General features: G+C 36.2%; 2 protein-coding genes across 6 annotated transcripts; one reads left to right on the forward strand and one right to left on the reverse strand.

The window, feature by feature from the left end:
- Positions 1-287: 287 nt before the first annotated feature.
- Positions 288-3,180, reverse strand: LOC125204889 (uncharacterized). 2 transcript variants are annotated; one of them, XM_048103653.2, is made up of 6 exons: positions 2,593-3,180; positions 1,911-1,990; positions 1,606-1,749; positions 1,403-1,516; positions 715-824; positions 288-643 (listed from the first exon to the last, which is right to left on the reverse strand). In XM_048103653.2, exons 1-6 carry the CDS (start codon positions 2,595-2,597, stop codon positions 542-544), a joined length of 555 nt encoding a protein of 184 aa, XP_047959610.1. In that variant the 5' UTR covers positions 2,598-3,180; the 3' UTR covers positions 288-541. The 2 variants fall into 2 exon arrangements, with proteins under 2 accessions (XP_047959610.1, XP_047959611.1); XM_048103654.2 differs by lacking the exon at positions 1,606-1,749 and having other exon boundaries at positions 2,593-3,179.
- Positions 3,181-8,314: 5,134 nt separating this feature from the next.
- LOC125203539 (F-box/LRR-repeat protein 25-like) lies at positions 8,315-10,760 on the forward strand. Of its 4 annotated transcripts, none has more exons than XM_048101909.2 (6): positions 8,315-8,473; positions 8,567-8,682; positions 8,796-8,855; positions 8,962-9,786; positions 10,069-10,201; positions 10,279-10,760. In XM_048101909.2, the coding sequence occupies exons 2-6, from the start codon at positions 8,644-8,646 to the stop codon at positions 10,290-10,292; spliced, it is 1,071 nt and encodes a 356-aa protein (XP_047957866.1). In that variant the 5' UTR covers positions 8,315-8,473; positions 8,567-8,643; the 3' UTR covers positions 10,293-10,760. The 4 variants fall into 4 exon arrangements, with proteins under 4 accessions (XP_047957866.1, XP_047957867.1, XP_047957864.1 ...); XM_048101910.2 differs by having other exon boundaries at positions 8,593-8,682; XM_048101907.2 differs by having other exon boundaries at positions 8,625-8,682.
- Positions 10,761-22,334: the final 11,574 nt, after the last annotated feature.

Genomic DNA, 22,334 nt, shown 5'->3' on the forward strand with positions numbered 1-22,334 from the left:
GAATCAATAAATTACGAATTTAAGTAATTTTAAATACCGAAATAAATGAGGACCCACATTAAACACACAAATTTCATTACGTAATTTTAAAAATTGACTAGAAAAAATAAAAAAAAAAATTCAATTTTCCACGTGTTCTACATTGAGTGAAATTATATCTAATATGATACCGAAAAAAATTCTACAATTACGAGACCGATCTTGAACTTTTTATTTATCATATTTTCAACATAATTAACTTAACTACCTATTTCAAATGAGCGTGCACATAATTTATAGATAGTATATAAATATGAATTCCGTATATTGTCTCGAGCCCGGCCGGTTAATAAAGCCCGGCCCGATAAAATAAAGCAGTCGACTGTCCCGTACAATTGAAAACTGGCAAAGCAGTAAAACTGGCAACTGGGCTTCATCATCGCCTCAGAAAAATGGCAAAAATCCGAAGCCTGAGGAGAGCTACCCCCTTCATATATCTACATCATACTCTGTAGTTGTGCATGTAATCCCAAACTTCGAGTGAAGGCTGTAATGCATGCAGTCAATCGGATAACTTAGTTATACATGCTGGTCTGAGTATCAAAGCAGTCTTGGACTTCTCCATAGCTAACTCATCCATAGGCCAATTTCCAGAACCTTCCAGCTATAATGAAATCAAAGTTAATATGAAAATTTGATGCATAAGAAACCTAGACATAAATTAACTTTTCTTGCCTGAATCATAACTTCTAACGGCTGTACACACGTTGCAGTATGCTTTTCCTGCTTTATTCTAGCACTTTCCTTATTTGCTAATGGATGTGGAACAGGGGGGAACCTAAATGCTGTATTACATGTAAGCACAAAGCAATTCTTTTGGGCAGAGGAATAGTTGAATGCTCTCAAAGAAACAGATATGGAATAAGTTAGGAGGAGAAGAGGAGGGATAGAGATCAGATATATGGATGTTAGGAACTTGAAATTTCTTTCCATTTCAGAAGTATATATGCCATTAGAGTCATGTTTACACTACAAAATTGGATCGGGAAGCACCAACTTAACTGGTAAGCCCACTCAAGAAACCAAGAGAAATGTTTTAAAACTAGAAATTGCAATATGTTGCTAAGCTAAGGGTTTCCTTCCATGTGCAATTTAAAATAAAGGGACTATTTCGGAATACAGAGCCTATAAACCTTTCTTAAGCATGCTACTCAGCAAAAAAAAAGGAAATACTCTAGTTTTCACATGGGTATTGTAACTGCATCTCCATATTATAAAGAGGTATCTTTGGCAAGCATGTAATCATGTGAGAAGCACTGTACAGGGTTGAGGACATTAAATCAGGGGGAAAATGAGAGAACCACAAGCATGTGAACATGAGAGAATCACAACATGGGGGTGGGACATAAAGCAGGAAAAGAACCTGAATCCAGAGGCTGTACACTAGATATCCTTAGGGTAATGTCATCAAGAAGTCGCAGATGCTTCGACAGGTCATCATAAGCCTTCATTAAACTTCCAGCGCAGGATACGGGATCTGAAAACATGATACAACTGTCAATGATTTTACTGTCTTCAGGATTCTATAAAAACCATTAGAAATAACTAAAAAAGGCAACACCATACCTTTGTTGCTGTGGCAAAGTACAAAATGAAGGTGATCTACAATGGTAATGATATCTTGTTTTGGAAGGGACAGATGGCGCATAACAACATGTTCACATATTTCCTTAATGATAAGATGTTTTTCCCATGCTTCGTGCTCCCATACTAAAATTAAGAATGTGCATTTTATATAGCAACATGCTTCGTGCGCATAACAACATGTTCACATATTTCTCTTTATATAGATGCTTCGTGCTCCCATGAGAATATCATTTTATTTATCATCAGTACTCCAAATCAGCAACATATGCAACATAATTCCTTACCTGCACCTTCTGCAATTTTACCATCACGGAACCATCTTAGTGTAGATTTATCCCCCCCAGATATTTCTGAATTCCACAGCCTAAAAAAACATAAATATCAGGTGAGTTGAGTTAAAAAAGAATACATACATGCTATATAAAGAGACCACAGAGAATAATAATAAAGTGAACCCTTCAAAACTAGTGCTATTTTTTATGTCAAAACGAATTACATGTGTAGTCAATGTCTTGAATTGAGAAGTGGTGTCTATTCAGTATCACCCATAAAAGAAAACTATGAATTCAATTGCCTAACCAAACAAGCCTCTTGCTGGACTGTACCAAATTATTGGGTCTCTAACTTCATATAATAAAGAGTAAAGGCCAACTGTGGTTTTAAACATATGGCCATTTTATCAATTTGGTCCTGAACATTATCTTTTTGATTATTTGATGCCTCACAAATGAACTCGGACCATAATTGGTCCTAAATGGACAAAACTGCTTAAAACAAACTGTCAACTGCAATTAAGCATGTTTTGACCAAAATTAATCATTTTAAGTAATATTTTTAATTATATCAGAAAAATAAAAAAATAATTGTTAAAAAGGCATGAATTTTTTGTGTTTATCGTAGGCTAAATGCTGGCAAACAATTTGAAGAGAGGTGCGAGTTACAGTGACCCCATCTCGATCGATCTACCTCATTTAATCAATCTCATGGCGATGTGATGAAATGGGCCGCCAGCATAACAGCCACCACCACCACACGGCCACAGATGGCGGCGGCGGCGGAGGCCTCTCTCAGCGCGTCAACAGCCCCCGATTCTCCGGCCCAATGACCCGCTGCGCCCATTCCTTCAAGCAAAACAACGCCAATAACACTAACAACAACAGCAATAGAAACAATTCTAGCAATGTTAACAACAGCAGCTCATCCAACAATCAGCATGAGGTCATCGACCTCAATCTCAACTCCCCCAGATCTGAATCTGCCCGTTTCCGCCGAAGCAGCGGCGCAGAGGGTTCATTTGAGGAGGAAGATTTCGTCGCTGAGCGTGGACTTGGGGGGATTCGGGATCGAATTGAAGGGGGAGGGGAAGCTGGGGCATCTTGTGGTTTGATGGGATTTGATGATGGTTTTTGTTGAATCCGTATTGAGGCTTGCAGAATAGTCGTCATTTTTATCAGATGCCCCAGCTTCCTCTTCCCCTTCAATTTTTATCAGATAAATTTTTTTATCTGATATCCATATCAGATGCCCAGCTTGCCCCAGCTTGCAGAATAGTGTCATTTTGATCTTCAAATTGATTGCCAGCATTTAGCCTATGGTGAACCCAAAAAATTCATGTCTTTTTAACAATTAGTTTTTTATTTTTCTGATATAATTAAAAATATTGATTAAAATGGTTAATTTTGGTCAAAATATGCTTAACTGCTGTTGACTGTTTGTTTTAAACGGTTCTGTCAATTTAGGATCAATTCTGGTCCGAATTCATTTGTGAGGGACCAAATAATTAAAAAGATAATGTTCAGGACTAAATTGATAAAGCGGTCATATGTTTAGGACCATATTTGACCTTTTACTCTAAAATAAACAATGAGCTAAGTACAACCATTGATTCCCTTAATTGGATCATATTACCAAATTCAGAAAGCCCTTAAATGACAAAAGATGTTGTTTTGAGCAAGATTCACATTATTTACCATCAAAGCCTAGATGCAACAGCAGATGAATAGGATTCAAAGCACCAACAAATAAGTTTGTGCAGGAAACAAACAAACCTGGCGCCCTGGAAGCATTTGAGTTTTGTAGCTCTCAATGTACTGCCTTGATGTCTTGTTGATATGTGAGAGCCCGACAATCATTCACCCTCCACTGCAGATGCACACTTATCCTCCCCACCCTATGTGAATCATGAACTTCAAAATCCTTAGTGTACACTAAGGATTTTCACCATCATTCTAAGCTTATTCACACTATTTTACATTTCTAAAACACAACTAAACCAAGGAAAAGGGAATCAAACTCGTAATACACTGAACAAATCCCACCTTTACAACTACCCACATTCTCAAAGCTATTCATCAAACCAAAACAAACTGTGTTTAGTAGCATCCACAATAGGCACGATTCTGCTTTAAATGCATTATTTACCATCAATTTACACACAATTACACTATGTATATGTGCAAGTAAACTACAGAAACTGCCTAATGTATTCCACAAAACCTTAAAAAATGGGCATCGCATACACACAAAATCAGAGAAACTTTTAATGTGATTCACATATATTTCCATACTTCTGTATTCCACGATTTGGAAAAAAAGAGGCAACACAATCATTATTTTTTAGCAAAGATGATATTTTAAAGGGGAAACCCCTGCTTAGGAAATTATCTTTATCAGAAGTCCAGAATTGTGGCTGTTTACTGAAAACAATATTCATTCAGTAGTAAGTAGGAACTGACAACCAAACTTAAAAAGTAAAAATTGTGGGCGACAAAGAAAAACTTGCATTGAAACTAAAAACCACTTACACTCGGAAGCAGCAAATGCCTTCATTTGATTCTTCACAGCTGGATTCTGATGATCTAACACAATAGCTATGTTATCACGAAGAGAAAAAGGATTAAAGAAGCAAACTGATAGGAATAAGTCCAACTTTGGAGAACCATGCTAAATGGCTACAAGACTATAAGTTAAGTTTGAACTGATCACTCAAAACTCAAAACAAATTTCTATAGCTGGCAAAATATGCAGAAATTCATTCTTTTATAATATCACTGAAAATGGGGGTATATTATTAGTGTCCAGAAAGTTCCAGCCAATGTAAAGAAAGCTTAATATGGAATAGTATTAATTAAGTTCTTTCACAACCACAACTACACAAGTTGAAGGAGTTGATGCGTAAAATCCAAAGTTTAGGCCAATAGTTGATTGAAAACCTCTGTAGTATTTCCCTCTCGAGATTGGGATTGAGCAAATATCAGGGTGTCTATTAGAAGTGGCATCAATCACAAATATGTACATTTAATCATTTTAGTCCAAAAATCACACATCATGTATGTGTTGTATCCCAGTCAACCAAAGCTCAGCAGCCACTATTATCATCAGGTAAGTGAGCAGCAGGATTGACACATCCGGCTATTTAAAATCATCATTTTACCTCCCATTAATGCAAACCATTATATTAATAAGTAAAAATTACTAAAACTTATGTTCATTTTAGAAGTTGTTGAAGGTTGAGCTAATTCTGACACTTTGATGCTTTCATATTATGCTCGGCTTATTCTGACCTCCTTTTGACATGATTTTTAGTTGATTCATCTAATTCTCGCTCCACATTAACCTTATGCCAAGTGTCTCATGTTCTACATGCAAGCCATTTCCAACATCGCCACTCTGACATTCTTAAGCATTTAAAAGAACAAACAAAATATATTTTATAGTTTTATCACCTGTCCAATAGCTTCCATTGAATTTTTTTGGATTAAAATGTCAATTGTAAGCATCCATTTCATGATATTGACGTTGTTTATTTCAAATCTTTAGCTGGAAGAAGTTGCATCCGGTAGCAGTACTTCAGACATTTTTAACGGGCACGAAAAAAAAATGGTGAGATGTATTACATCGGACATGTAAAGGTAAGATTACCTTTGTACTTTGCATTGTCCACATCACCCGATTCACTTATCGGTGCATCCTAGTGAAACAGGTGCCAGCCGCAAGGAAGGAGGAGTTAGAAAACGATTGCTGAACTTTTAGAAGAAAAGAAAAAAGTAATGATCTGCCTCGCATAATCATAGGATGTAAGATCTGGCTTGTAGGCTGATTCATCATCTCCGGTATTAGCACCGTTATAGAATCCAAAGTTCGTCCCACCATGCGCCATCTAGATTCAGAAGTACATGGAATCCAATGAGCAGAAACAAATAGTTACAAGAATTGAAGGTTGAGGGCAATTTCATACATAGAGCACCGCGGATCCATTCTTTGACAAAATCTTGTCCAAGAAAGCAGCAGTAAAAACTGCACCGGTGGTTGCAATAGTCTCCCCCTAGTGTGTAAGCCAACCAGTATAGAACTCCCTGAAACGATAAGCACGCAGAAAATTATTGATATATTCAGTGGAGCCGACGTAGAGTCAAGAGAAAAAGGGGAGAGAAGTAACAAAAGACCAACGTTGACAGAGGAAGCGATTTTCCCGGTGCATTGAACTCTTTCTGCAGCTTGAATTTCGGCCATAAGTCGTCTCTAGTGGTGAAGTCATCCACTGGAAATAAATAAAGATATCTAAGTTGCAACCAGAGACCCATCCCGAAAACTCGTCCTCCGTCCCAGGATATTAGACTCGTATACCATTTTGGGATGTCCCAACATATTTGAGCCATTTCTATTTATGGTAAAAATTTACTTTACTACCAACTCCACTTACACCACTAAACAACACCTCCTAAATTTCTATGCCCAAAAGAAGTGAGTCTAATATCTTGGGACGGAGGGAGTATTTTCTAACCTGAGAAAACAGCATCTCCTCGAATTGTTCCTTTCTCCAGATTTACCCTTTCACCGCCATCAGTAGTATACCTGCAAACACCACAAATTTCAAAGCGATGGCGAAGATATAAAGGGAGAAGGTAGTCAGTTTTGGATCAATGTAGAAAGAGGACAACGCAGGAAAATTTTACTACTATCTTTTCGTCATTTAATGCAATTCATAGTGTCACAAAGAACTACATGCTCTGTAGTTAGTTTAGTTTGCAATTGAACCAAAGTTCGAAAGGTTATGTGTGATTTCAATACATCAATTGGACAAATGAACCCGGTTTTCTCAACCGTAAAATACTAGACATACAGTATTATATATCTCCAAGGTGTCTCCTAGCTAGTTTGACCGGATAATGCAAGTAAGCTTTGTCGTCTGTCTCGTCTCCATAAGAACCAAATTCATTTTCAATCTGTTAAAACTTTGCAATTAGATTACAACACCAACGCGGTCATATAAAGGAAGATTGTAACATCATTTAGTTTGATGTCATGTCAATATACTTTGATTAACAGTCACTATCATACTTAGCATAAAAGTACTTGGTTTAAATATTCCAGTAACATTGTGGCATAACGTAGTTTTATCCTACCTGTACCATTACAATCGGACCACCATTGCTGTAAAGAAGCGATGACACTTTCGGAAGTAGGATTCCCCACCACTTCTCGACCTGCACTTATGTCCCAACAACCATTAAAGACATCTATTAACAACTGAACAAATGATAAGTAAACACCGAAAAATAAGTATTCTACATTAGCTAAACAATTAAGAGAACTTAGTGAATCCCATGCATTTGAATCCAAATTTCTTGTATTCTCAGTGTTGTATGTATACATAGCACAATGAAACAATCCGATATTCATCCAATTTTTTAACTTAGCCGACCTTGTTTATTTTTTGGAATCATTTTAGCATGGGTTAGCTTTACATTTTGTATGAATTTATAAGCGAACAAGGTAAATCTATAGATAAATAAAACACTCAAGCAAGTAAGATTAGTTTACAGCTGATGAAGCATGTAGAATATTAGATTATACCAATCCAAGGTAGGCATGGTCTGATGATCTTAATCAAATAGGAGGCTCTTCGGCAAGCAACCAAACAGGGAAGCCACCCAAATCCCACTCTACGACCACAAAAAATAAGAAAAGGTAAGTAGAAGGAATTATCAAAGAAAGAACCACTCGCAAAAATTGCATCTCAATTCCTAACTGATAGAAATCTGATAAATAATGAGTTCAGATTATATGCTTCCGAAATCAAAGAGAGGACTCATGCAACAGAGGCAAATACAGTCAAATTAAGGTCAAAATCAGTCACCTGAGAATCTTAAAATGATGGTTTAAAAAGGGAAAAACTCCAACCATACGATAGTAGTTCTACTTGGCCTTTTTCCAGCTAGGATTGACATGCAAAACTCAAACTATTAATTAGAAGCAAATGATATTCGCTTATGGTAAGAAAAATGCGAAAATAGAGATCCAGTAGTATTTAAAGCAACTGATTCGCATGCAAAAACATATTAATTTGATATGAATTATCTTTCCTTTTATGATTAATTGATATATATTCATTTATTTAATTATTATTTAATTCAAAATAAGGTATATTAGTCTATATTATAATTTCGATTATAGCAAAGTGACATAATACCCTTATGGCTTGGAGACATTAGGTCTCTAAATCACTACTCTAGAATAAAATAAGTAAAATATAGTACTAAGAGGGAGTACTTAATAAAAAAAATATTTATAATGGAATAAAATAATAGAAATAAAAAAAACTAAAATTCAGTCTCACTCCATGCCGTTTCACCTCAGTATTTATTTCGGTGAATAAGCGTATCGCTATAAATATGGGAATCCTACACCTCTCCTTATACTATTTCTTCTTCTGTAAACTGGAGAAATACTTCTATACCAATACTCTGTTAATTAGGTCTTCCTTTTCTCAATCTCTCTCTATATAAGCAATTCTCGAAATTGATGGATGGAAACAACTGACTGCAATAATAGGAAAAAGAGCGAGGTAAGATTCTAATTGGTACTCAAAAATATTGATGTACCTTTCCTTATACTATTTCTTCTTCTATAAATTGAAGATATTCACATACTCCTATAGTCCTATGCCAATACTCTGTTAATTAGGTCTTTCTTTTCTCAATCTCTCTCTATATAAGCAATTCTCGAAATTGATGGATGGAAACGACTGACTGCAATAAGAGGAAAAAGGACGAGGTTAGATTCTAATTGTTGCTCAAAAATATTGATGTACCTTTCCTTTTACTATTTCTTCTTCTATAAATTGAAGATATTTACATGCTCCTATACCAAAACTCTATGTTAATTAGGGCTTTCTTTTCTCGAAATTGATGGATGGAAGCAACTGCAATAAGAGGACAAAGAGCGAGGTTATATTCTAATTGTAGCTCAAAACTATTGATGATTACTATTCTAGAAGCTAAAAATATTGATGATTACTGATCCAAATTGTGCATTATTGGTTTTATAATGTAGTGTGGATCAGGGGTTAGGGTTGACAGAATAAGTGAGTTACCTGATGAGATCATATACACCATACTGTCTTTCCTACCCTTGAGACAAGCTGCGGCCACTAGCCTTCTTTCTCACCGATGGCAGCACTCGTGGAAGCATACTTCTAATCTCGACTTTTACGACCCACGCGCCCCTTTTATCAATCAGAACAAATGGCATGCCGAGACGTGCCACCGTGTCAAAATGATCAATTCGGTTCTTCAATCACACCAAGCCCTTTTCATTAAACAGTTCACAATTTCGATTTACGTACACAGATCAGCACATAGCACAATCACCAAATGGCTCAAATTCGCGCAGTCGAGACAAGTTGAGAGATTGGATTTAAACTTCCACTGTATGACTAGGAGTGAAATGCGTGCGGTTGTGTTAGAAGATTTGGTGCAAGAGATGAGGCCTATGAAATATCTCAAGGCTCTATCTCTAGCAGCTATGAAAGTGAGTGGTCAAGACATCTCATATTTCCTCCAAAATTGTCCCTTGTTGAGAGAACTCAATATCACAGTATCCTCTTTCACGTCTGATGTTCATGTCTCCGGTGATTTGGAGATTCTTCGGATACGTGGATGCACCTTTGGGAAATTTGTTATCGAAATTTCAGCTCCACATCTTAATGAAGTTGTTTCCCATCATGCAAAACCAGGCGCCCTACGGTTCAAGAATGTTCCAAGACTTGCCATGGCAAGTCTTGTAATTGGAAGTCTAAGATATAATGTGCCCAAAGCATCTTGCTTTACTTCCCATCTCCAAAAACTCATATTGTCTATCCCACGCTCGAAACCTAAGGTTAGACATTGCACATAGTTTTGTGAAATTTTAGTTTAAAACCAGCATTCATGAAATTTTGAATTTGTTCTCATATGATATCTTAAATGAGAAATCATTGGATGATTTTTGAACTTAATTTGCCAAATGTCATTATGTTTTTGAAATTTTTACTCTTTTTCTTATATACATATAATAATTAGCTAGGGAAATGTTATGCTACATATTATTTGTTCAATGCATTTTGTCATTTATAAGGTTGATGGTGCTGATGATGGTTCATTGGTCGTCTTAATTTGGCAGATGCTTTTAATGGAAGGGCTTCCTTATATGCCTAGTCTAAAGGAGTTGCACGTTTTAGCTTGGCTTCATCATGCGCACCACTGTCTTGTGCCTGTAACATCTATAATATCGTCTTCAGATGTTCATGTTCGAGGTTGGTATATTATTAGTATAAATTCTAAAGTGTCATCAAATAATATTTTATGATTTCTTACACATGGATATATGCAGTTTTATATAGATGAACCATCATTTGTTGAAACAAACCAAGAAGAATGTGAAATTCATATGCGCTTAGCTGGCGCTAGACCATTACAGGTTTTTCGATGCCCACACGAACGACTCAGAATGTTAAAGTTTCAAGGATCGTGTGCAACTGATATCATCAAATGGATGTCCTATATTTCAGTTTGTTGCGATGCATATCAAGAGATAAATACTTGTTCTCCACATATGAGTGAGACTAAGGTACAAGCTCATAAGGGCCATATGCAACAACTTCAATCCCAGCTACCATATCAAATTGAATTCGAGTTTAGATAATATTAATGCACTTTCTTTGACAGTATTATGTGATTTTTTAATGTGATGTGAGCTCAACTTTGTTTTCTTTTGATTATTCACAAAACACAATATTGTAGTGATATACGGTAGTTACGTTATTGAAAATGTGTATCGATTTGCAATTGTTTATTGATTATCGTTTCGATGAATAGTAGTATCATAATTACTCCTGTAGAGCTGTTAGAGTTGTTGATCTCAACCACGGATTTGTGAGAGATGTTGATCCACCAAGATCGAAAAGTAGTATCATAATTACTCTTGTAGAGTTGTTGATCTCAACCACGGATTTGGATTTGTCAGAGTTGTTGATCCACCAAGATTGAGAGTTTTGTACATGAAGAATTGCACCTAGTTCAAAATTTCTGGAGATTTATTGTGCAAGTCTACAATTTTATTTGCTTATTCATGCAAAATGTTGTCTGTTGTTTTTAAGCTACATCGTAATTTTTTGCCTTATGTATAACTGTATTGGCAGACCTTGTAGATATAACAAACGACCGTTTACAAAAAGTAGTTCAATATAGTTGTGAAACTCATTTCGATTATTCTCTGCTATAATCGTATAGGAGTAATCTAGTTTAACTCTAGAAAAAATATTCTTTAACTGCTACAGTGTTATATTTTTACTATTTAAGATGAATGTTAATGAACCTAAGATAAATATAGGTTATAAAATAAAATTACTACAATATAAAATAAAGTAAAAATAAAGATACTGTAGGGGAGTGTTAGGGTGCCACCACCTCTTAAAATAACACCATACCCCTATTCCTAGCCTAAAATAACACCATACCACTATTCCTAGCCAATCATTTGTACACGTGGACAAATAATAAGCTGCCATGTGGTAAAAAAAAAGTTAAAAAAGACCGGCCAACAATATTTTGTACACTATACAACAATTTTTCTTGGACAACAATATCCAAAACGCTAGACAACAATCTATATATTGCTGTGTAGCGTATGAATATTATTGTATATGTGGTGTTACGGTGTCACTTTAAGATGTGTTGTCATTTAACACAAACCTACAATTTCTCAAATAAAATAAGTAGTATAATGATAAGAATGAGGCCATGTTAATTAGGCGATACAAGATACTCCACATCATACGACATACATCCAACAAACTTTAAAAAATGTACAAAACATGATTAATAGTATTATTCCATATATAATTAAAGATTAATAAATGCACTTTTACTCTATGCATATCGTGTGTATAGAAAGAAACTATAACAAAATACTACAGAAATTGATGATGAAATGTAAATACAGCCGCAAATAAAATAAAGGCAAAAGAGTATTTCAACGGCTCCAAACAAAAAATAATCTTTATTTTTCGAAGTTCATTTTTCATGGCTTAAAAGTAATTAGGAGTATATATGGGTTTAGCGAGGTTTTTTTCTAAAATCATCGTGTATTATTGCTAGTACTATATTTTAGTTGTCGGAATTTTGGTTTCAAAAAGGAATTTCAATATTTCTTCCCAAAGAATTACAGAATTTCTTTTTCTTGAGTCTAGCCATAAGCATTTAAGAAGTAGTGGAGTACAGTATATATTGATATTAAATACATATGTGTACAGGTAAAATAAGCAAAGAAATTGATTTCTTTTAAGTTTTAATTGTTCAACAATCTGATTAATAAATAATATTAGTCCACTACATGAGGTAATTATATGCGTTGAGAAAGCCAAATGAGCAGCAGCCTTTTGGAAGTGTAATCAAAGAAAAAAATGGAGAAGAGTCCTACATACTCTCCTTATAATTTTCGTAGTTGCATATTTATACTCTCCTTATAATTTTCGTAGTTGCATATTTAAACAAAAAGTGAAATGCATAAAAGGACCCTAACTTTTCGATTTATAACATTGGTAACTTCTAATAAAAAAAATTTCCACCACAGGAGTCTAACATAATTTAAAATCACAAACCTTGTAAATTTTACCATTTTCCGGATGAAAATGCCCAAAGAGCTTGAAGGGCATTTTTTGCAATCCCTAAATTCGCTGTCATATGAATTCTGTCACATTTCTGTCAGCAGCTTCTTAGTGATTTGCTAATAAGTTCTGGTATTTCATACGTGAGTAAAGTTTTGTCAATATTTGTACCAAAAAAAATTCTTATATCCCTCTATTTCTAGTTAGTATTAACAATATAGTACTTATATCACGTAGGAAATTCATTGAAAAACAAAAATATTTCCCTACAAATATTTCTTTATCTATCTCTACTAACATAGGGGAGTGTTATATTGCTAACTCATAACTTAATTGCTAATTACAACTAAATAGTAGCCATTAGATATTCAAATTAAGAGCTTAGATCATTAATCCCTAAATGTCAATACGATCAACGAAAAACGTCAATAAGGTCATAGGATTAATTCCAAAAAATATCAATAGGGGTATTAATGTCAATTAATTACATGCTTAGTTATAACTAACTTTTAAAACAAATCCCAAAACTTTAAATTCATATCACATATATCAAATTAAAGATAATTTCATAAGGATTCCAACGATATCCTACATGCATATGTTCCGACATCAAAATTTGAAAAAAAAATCGAAATTTTTTAATTTTTTCGTACAATCAGAAATGTCAACATACTATATAAAATATGTCAATATAATACATGTAGAATGTCAATATAAGCAATGTGTTAACATTCTTAAAGCATTGTGTTGACATTCTCAAAGCATTGTGTTGACATTCTCAAAGCATTGTGTTGATATTTTCGGAACACTGTATTGACATTCTTAAAGCATTGTGTTGACATTCTCAAAGCATTGTGTTAATTAATAAAAATGAAAATTACACGTGACAAATTGTAGACCACACGTTTTCTAAAATCCTATGGCCTTAAATTAGTTGTAGTTAGCAATTAAATGATGAGTTAGCAATTGATCACTCCCCTATATCCCTCTATTTCTAGTTAGTGTTAACAATATAGTACTTATATCACGTAGGAAATTCATTGAGAAACAAAAATATTTCCCCACAAATATTTCTTTATCTATCTCTACTAACATAAATATATTGATATATATAAGTAATTTAATGGAGTAGTTAGCTAATTAAATGCTATCTATATTTGTGTTTAACATAGGAAATGTTAAGCTGGCAACGCTAATTTGGGTGACATTGTACCACCAATTGTTGCCATTGGATATAAAAATCGGACTGCTCTATCTAAGCCTGCCACATGGCAGGTGAAATTATATAAAAAAAAGAAATTTTTTTTTGAGAAAGGGTATTTTCGAGAGTCACGTTTGAGCGGTTATTCACCATCCTTCAATCACGTTATTTTCCTTATTTTCTCTCTCGCAAATCTCTTCAGAGATATATAAAATCCATTCAACCTACAAATCCCAAAGAAACTCCAATCTCCAATTGCCTCCTACAACCTTCCGGCGAAACCAATTCATTTTTGGTGTAACATGTTTTTTGAATATCAGATTGCTTGGTTATATATTATGCATTGCTTTTCTCTGTACTCACAATTGCATATCTGTGTTAAAATTGCATTTGTGAAGACTCGAGGTTCGGGCAGCAGTTCGGCCAACCATTTGGTGTAGCAGAGAAAGAAAGCTGTGAAGTTGCTAACTAAACCATTGTGTAGATGCGCGAAATATCGAGAACTAGGTCACCATGATGCTAGGAATTGCGGTCTGAAAAGGGGAAAAACATAGACATTATTTAGCTAGGAGTAATACTTTGTTGTTTTCCTTGTTTATAACGGTGTTCGGTTCTGATTGTTCTACAGTATAACAACTTTGTTATGCTAAAATGTATTTTTGTTTTGGGCTAGCATAGTTTAATCAACAGATTGCTTATTAATAAAGTTGACATTGCTTGTTAGTGATAACAAGTTTGCTTATTATGTATTATAACTCAATTTCATTGCCGTGTGATAATATGTAGTTTACTTGTCTGTTGGTTATTTTTTCTTTACCGAGGAAGGTCTGCACTCTTTCATTTTAGTAATAGCTGCGTTAAAAATGCATCACCCTCTGCTATTAACACTTATGTTTTTGCATAGATCCAGATGATGATTAATGCCAAGAAACACATGGCCAAACTATAAAACCAAGGTCAATGAAAGTCTAAAAACATCATAGTATGAAACAAATAAAAAACCATCACGAATGAAGAGTTAGTTAAACCAAAAAACCATCAAACTATTCATCTATATTCAAACAAAACAAATTATCAATGAACTCATGAGGTTCATATCCATCGGAATGACGCTCGGATCCACAGTGAGGTTCATCAGATTGACTTCTTCGGTCCTCATCTTCCTCAGGATCTTTGGATGCCTTCCTTTTTCTAACCATTGTAAAAGTGAATACTGCATTGCACGACTAAAATAATTAGACTATTGAATATAGAATCACTAAAAATTTTAAACTAAACAAGAAACAATTCTAGGCAACCACCATTATAAAGCAATTGTACATAATAAACAAGCAATTGTGATAAAATAGTGGAACAAAAGCAATAACCAAGCAATAGTAACGATAAAATGCAAAGCCAATAGCAAAACAAACAGTATCTTCGCGACTATACATGAAGCACTTTCAAATGAATAAGAAAGATTGACATCCGCGAGCAAGCACACAAATTGGACAAGATAAGCAATTATCACTTACTAATCAAGCAATTCATTTTAGTTTTTGGAATTTGATTCTAAGCAAGCAATTTGTATTATGTGGACAATCAATTAATCAAACACAGTGAAGCAATTCACTATTTTTTTTGCTTTAAGTGTAGATAAAGCAATCTATAATGTTTAATCAAGCAATTCACCACAGCCTCGTCAAGCAATTAACGCATAAGCTTAATCAAACTTAGTGAAGCAATTCAATCTATTTCTTGCCTAAGTGCAGATAAAGCTATCCATAATGTTTAGTCAAACAATCCACCACAAGCTCATCAAGAAATTAAAGCATAAGCTGAATAAAAAATTGCATACAGTCATCAAACCATTAGAGGGATAACCATTTATAAAATTGCATACACGTCAATTAATTTCATAAAATAAATAAAATTAAAAAGAAGGTTTTATTTTAGAACAAGCATAATTAACTCCGGAACTAGCAAGTAGTCAGTCAATAATAAGCAAACACAAAAAAATAGATGACAACCAAGCAAAGAATAAAAAAGAACCAAGCACATCTCACCGAACTACACATTATTCTGTCTGTAGCACAACAAGCAAGCATTACAGTACAACAAAGCATTTAACAAGGCTTAATAACACGTCATTAATATGTATGAATCTCATCGGGATCCCGTTACTAAAAAGTGTACTGGATCTTTTTCTAACAAGCAACCAACACAATTAAAACAAGCAATTCCTAATGCTCAGCAAAACATAAGCAATTAGTCGGATACGGAATGAAGCAATCCAGAAACAAGAATTCATACTAAGTGCTGGTGCAAAACGTAAATAAAGGTTTCATCCAGAAATGTAAGCAAATGATTCATACAAATATCAATCAATTAAAGAACACAGGAATTTAGAATACGCAAAGCAGCATCAGTCGCATATGGAATGGAGCAAATTAGGGAACAATAGAAACAAGAACCAATCAACATAAACAATAAGCGTAATGAATTTAGCAGGGGTGTTGGTGATAATCAGTCCAAAAAAAAAAGCAATAGCACGATAATCACTATGTATAGAACCTAAGTAATCACTAAGCAGTCAGACTAAGAAATAAAGAAACGAAAATCGAACCAATCGAGCAGTCGCAGGGAGTGGAGGCAAACTTCCCGTTAATAAAACTTTCAAGCGCGAACTTGGAGAAATCGCTACTGGAGCAGTCGCGGGCAGTAACGATGAGCAGCAGAAATCGCTGATGGGGAGATTTGGAGAGAGATGGGTTGATTGGGGAGAGAGAATGGATTCAGTTTTGAAGTAGTGGGAGGGAGTTATCGCTGATTGGAAGAGAATATGAATCAGCGCCCTAATTTACCGGGATTTTCCATTCCGTATCAGTTTTAATTTCAGGAAAAAGACATAATTATCCTTGTAAGCAACAAATTGTGAACACCCAAGCAATCCGTACTCTATTTCTACAATTCAATCTCAGCCATCTATATAGAAGATTTGATGGCTATAAATGGTGTTACATTGTCACTTTAATTAAGGTGTCACCATAGTGGGCCCCGTTGAACATATGCGTAAACTTTTGTGATTAATTTCATTTTAATTTTCGAGCTTTACCGAATAACCCTTAATTATTCAACGACTTGTTTTTGTTATAATAATAAATTTCATCGAAGTCCATTCGCATGGTGCAACCGAGAATGTGAAATCAGTACATGCATGATTATATGTCCCGAATGCTAAAACTACTACTACACTTATTTATAATAATGCACATTTATAAAAAAAATAGTACTCACTCCATCCCATGTTACTTGAGGATTTGTTTCTCGTTTAGTAAAACATTGATAGGAATGAGAATTTTATCAATGTATTTGGAGAATGACTCTCAAACCTTATAGCTATTACTTTAATTTTACAAATAACAAATTTAAATTTATAATTATCTTTAATTATAGATAATTATGGTGGATCATATTAAATGTTCCAATAGTAATTGGCGGAGTGTGGCAGGAGGACACTCCTGCCCACATGGTCGGGGAGGCGGTGATCGATAGCCTACAAAGATGGCCTACAAAGACCCTCGGAGTCACCTATGGAATTTCAATTGTAGTAGCTCCTCATGCCCAGAAGGAATCCCTCAGTTGTGTAATCCAGTTTGTGATCGCGGCTTGGGTCGGTCTGATGACAGTTAGAGCATGAATAACGCATCCGGGCCGGGCCGCAACTCGCGAGTCCCGGCCCGTGTTTAGCGTTGGAGGCGGTTGAGTCACGGCCCGGGACGGTCCCGAGGACGCAGTTGCGTCCCCGGGCCGCTCCCGAGGCCCGTCCCGGCCTAGCGTTAATCGGCATGGGCCGTGCCGCAATGAGTCCCGGCCCGACGTTATTTGTGGTTCGGGCCGGGCCGGGCCGCAACTTCTTAAATTTTTTTTTTTAAAAATTCGAAAATTAATATATAAATACCACTCTTCCATCCATTTTCAAATCACTTCAACTTCATTCTCTCTCACTCTCACGATAAAATTTGAAAAATGCCGCCTCAGCGTGAAGGCCAACGAGCAATCGAAGCTCAAATGGCTCGAATGTTAGAGACGGCGATGCCCGCAATCCAAGAAGAAATCAACAACGAGGTGGAACGCTATCAAGCTGCTATCCAAGCGTGGAACGAGTAACACAACCGGGTACCGCGTACTTAGATGTATATCCACCGAGACCGTGAACAAGCTGGTTTGCGGCTTTTCATGGATTATTTCTCTGCAGATCTTCGATGGAGTGATCAGATGTTCCGTCGCCGGTTCCGGATGCGGAGGCATGTGTTCTTGCGCATTGTCAACGCAGTTGTGGCTCGTGACGCGTACTTTATGCAAACCTTCGATGCTGTCGGGCGGCAAAGTATATCGACTTTACAGAAATGCACATCCGCCCTCCGCCTACTCGCTTACGGAACAACTGCAGATATGTTTGATGAGTACCTCCATGTGAGCGAGCATACTGGACGCGCTTGCCTAGCCAAATTCTGTCGGGCAGTGATCGAAGCATTCAAGGACACATACTTGAGAAAGTCAACGTCCGATGATGTTCGCAGATTGGTGCGAATGCACGAGGAGAGGCACGGCTTCCCGGGGATGCTGGGCAGCATCGACTGTATGCACTGGTCGTGGAAGAATTGTCCAATGGCTTGGAGAGGAGCATTCACTAGCGGGCACAAGGGCTCGCATCCAACGATTGTGTTGGAGGCCGTTGCCGACCAACGGTTGTGGATCTGGCATGCCTACTTTGGAGTCGCTGGGTCGAACAACGACCTCAATGTGTTGAACGGGTCTCCATTGTTCAACGACTTGTGTGCCGAGCGAGCGCCTACCGTAGAGTTCACGGCCAACCACCGTCGGTACACTATGGGGTACTATCTGGCAGACGGGATCTACCCTAGATGGCCCGTGTTCGTGAATACCATCACATGTCCGACTATGAATAGGAGGAAGTTGTTTGCCAAAAAGCAAGAGGCGGCTCGGAAAGATGTGGAGCGCGCATTTGGAGTTCTCCAATCACGTTGGGCTATAGTGAAGGGACCGGCCCGTGGTTGGCACCGTCCGCTAATCGCCGACATCATGTATGCATGTATCATAATGCATAACATGATCGTTGAGGACGAGGGAGACAACGCCACTGATTGGAGCGACGATTCGCTTGTCAGCGCCAGCAGTAGCTACACTGTCACCGATCCGACCGTGCAAGGTGTTCCTCACTACGTGCGCAATGTCATGGCCCGTTCAGCGGCGATGCGCCAAGAAGATCAACACACACGCCTCCAAGCGGATCTAATTGAAGAAATTTGGAACCGCAATTGACTTATGTTTTAAATTTTTTTTTTTCGAATTTTTAAATTTCAATGTTGTAATTTTCTATTTTCCGACTGAACAATGAATTTTCCCGGTTTTAATTGTTCAATGTATTCTATTTTACGATTAAAATATGTTGTGAATAGTGCAGATGAATAGTTGTGGCCTGAGTTGTGGCCCGAGTTGTGGCCTGCGGTGTTAATGGAGTTGTGGCCTGGAACCCCTAATTTGAAGGAATGATGACGTGGAGGAGACTTGCGGCCCAAATCCGGGCCAGGGTTATTCATGCTCTTATGCTCGTTCCCAATATTATCCGGCAACTTTATTGGAGACTGAGGAATACTGGACATAAATTTCCATTTCCAGAAAGTAGAGTTGACAAGTGGGTGAGATTGTATTTTGTCACAACCAGGCCCCAGCCCAGTTAGTCCCGGCCAACTTGAGGCCAGAGTTGACTCAGGACCATGACTGAAGCTGGCTGGGCTAGGCTCCATATTTAATAAATCTAGATGCAATCTAGTTGGGATGGAAATATTTTTTTATGTATTAAAAAAAAAAGATCACGTACTATTAAAAAATAAAATAGTGACAATTGAATGATTAGATTAATTAAAAGATGTTCTGTTTTCATCTATGGTCAATATATATAATTGGTGTATATATTGATTTTAGAATTACATGAAATATTGGTTAATTATATTTGAGAAAATGGTCTAACTGAAGTACTATATCATCAATCGATGAGTCCAGTTTAAATTCGCTTGTTTTAAAATTTGTCGTGTCATAGAAAAAAAGGAAAACAAGAGATGGCAACCATTGTGATCGGTTGCAATGGAAGCAATAACAAGTCCAGCTGCTACCGTTAAAGGCCCGTCTATGTGTATATTTCTGAGTATTTACCATAAAATAGAAACAGGTTATACTCTTTCATGAAAATCTATTAATAAACTTAACGTGATTAAAGTGAAAATGATATTTAATTTGCAGAAGCATGATACAAAATCTCAATCTCAAATGGCAAAGTCACAAAATCAAAGAAATGTTCTCAATCCAGAAATGAATGCAATACGAACAAAACTTGGATCATATCCATCTTGTAGACTTGCATCTTCGTTCTCCAACTATAAGCAGACATGATCTGTAGAGCAATTTCTACAAAGATATTTTGATAGTTACTATTTAAAAATTGGGTAACCTTCTCCTAAATAAGGAGCAACTAATATGCTTCTATAATGGGCCAGTGTTATTATAATTTCAAATGACAAAGGAAGGAAATTTATGATAAAGATTAGAGAAAAATGTAATTTCTAGGGGCAACTAATGTACATGTGATTCCAAGATTCCTTGATGTAATTTAGTTAAAAGTAGCTTTGTTAATCACACCAATTTTAATAATAAACCGACACCATATAATCTTGGCGGTATTATGTTAGAGATTATATGAAGTGAGGACTATCATTAATTTTAAAAGGCTTGATAATCTATACTAGTACTTAAAAGTGAGAGTTTATTTAAGTTACTATAATACCTATAATACCCATTTTGGAAGGAAAATGGTAAAATCAGATGTATTTACTATTTTTTTATGCGAAGAAAGAGAGAGGGAGGGGGACATATTAGAGAAACGAGAAGAGGGGGATTGGGGAAAAAATTGGTATAATAAAATGATAGCTTCTCATAGAAGATTAAACACTTATATAAACACAGTTTCACACCATTAATCTCCATTTTTTTTGTACTGATTTCTGATTTCTTCATTTTTAATTTTGATTGCAGCAGAGAAAATCTCTTGGAATCCGGCGACAGCTCCGACGACGGATGACGACCGCGGCAAGGCTGAGGGAGGAGGGGTGGTGGCGGCAAGGCGGCGGCTGGCTCATCGCCGGCGTCGGAGGACAGGAGCACCAGCCAGCACAGGTCGTGGAGGTGCCCGTTCAGACACAAAGAACTCCACAGCGCCGTTGAAGCAGGGCGGTGGAGCTGCGAGTCAGGCGGCGAGGCTGTGCGGAAGGAACGCCAGCGCACACCACAAGGAGGGCGGCGAGGTTGGCCGGGGCAGGCGGGCTGCGAAGTAGCGAGGCGGAGGGAGCACCGATGAGGGAGAGAAAGAGAGAGAGAGAGAAGAGGAAATGGTGGCTCCTCCGCGTCCTCGGCTGTCTTCTCCGGGCGAGCAGACCGGCGAAGTGGGTGTTGGGAGAATCAGCTGCCGTTCTACAATACACCCTACGGCACAACTCCCTCCATTCCCTCATTGCCGGACGTCATTTTCTGCCTGAGTACAGACAAGGAGACCGATAGAGTAAGGGTGATGGAGAAGTGGAAGGTGTGGCGGCGATGCAGGCTGATTGAGAGAGAAAGGGAGGTGGATGTGGAGGTGGAGATTTATAGTGATAGTGCAGCGCCGATTTGGGGAGAGGGAGAAGGCGGCGCCGATTTTTCATGTAGGATTTTGTAGGGAATTTTAATTTATGGTGTACTATTATTTGGGCTTTATTTGTGTTCGATATTAGTTTAAGGAGTGTATTATTTGGGCTTTATTTGTATTGGTATTTTAGTTTATGGAAGTGTATTATTTGGGCTTTATTTGTGTTAAATTTTATGAATGATTGAAATTTTTTAAAAATTTAGAGTTCCAAATTGGGTTTTATGGCTATATCATTATATTTATGTTTTAAATATTAGGTTTTAATTCAGACTATTAATTTATAAGACTTTGTATAAATATTTTTAATTTAAATTATATTTTGTAATTAATTTTGTATATTATTATTTTTCCTTTTATTGGACTTTTAATTTAAAAATATAGGTATGATTATTGGAAATTGTTGTATAGTAAAATGAATTTTTAACTTGATGAATTCAATAATAAATTTGGAGGTTTTCTATTTAAAAAAATTAATAATAATACTTGGAACTAAAATTATTTAGTTATTAATACATACTAAATTGTTTGCAAATTATATATATATTTTTCATAAATTAACTTATGAAAATTCTTTAAAGAGATCAAATCTCTTGAATTATAAAATTCAGAAAAATAATACTACTCCCTCCGTCTATTAAATGCTTAACTTTTCATTTTTCGTCCGTCTGCCAATAAATGTCTCATTTCAACAATAATGCATATTTTTTAAATGTCTTATTTTAATTACATTTTCTGAAATGGAAACATCTTTATTTCTACTTTATCATTATCTTATTATTATATTCATTCTCTGCTCAATTTTTTTTAATTTTTAACATATTTAACATACTTATAAATAT

The sequence above is a fragment of the Salvia hispanica genome, chromosome 6 (assembly GCF_029641045.1).
Source record: "Salvia hispanica isolate PSC_SH4W2 chromosome 6, Shi_PSC_v1, whole genome shotgun sequence".
Classification (NCBI taxonomy): Eukaryota; Viridiplantae; Streptophyta; class Magnoliopsida; order Lamiales; family Lamiaceae; genus Salvia; species Salvia hispanica.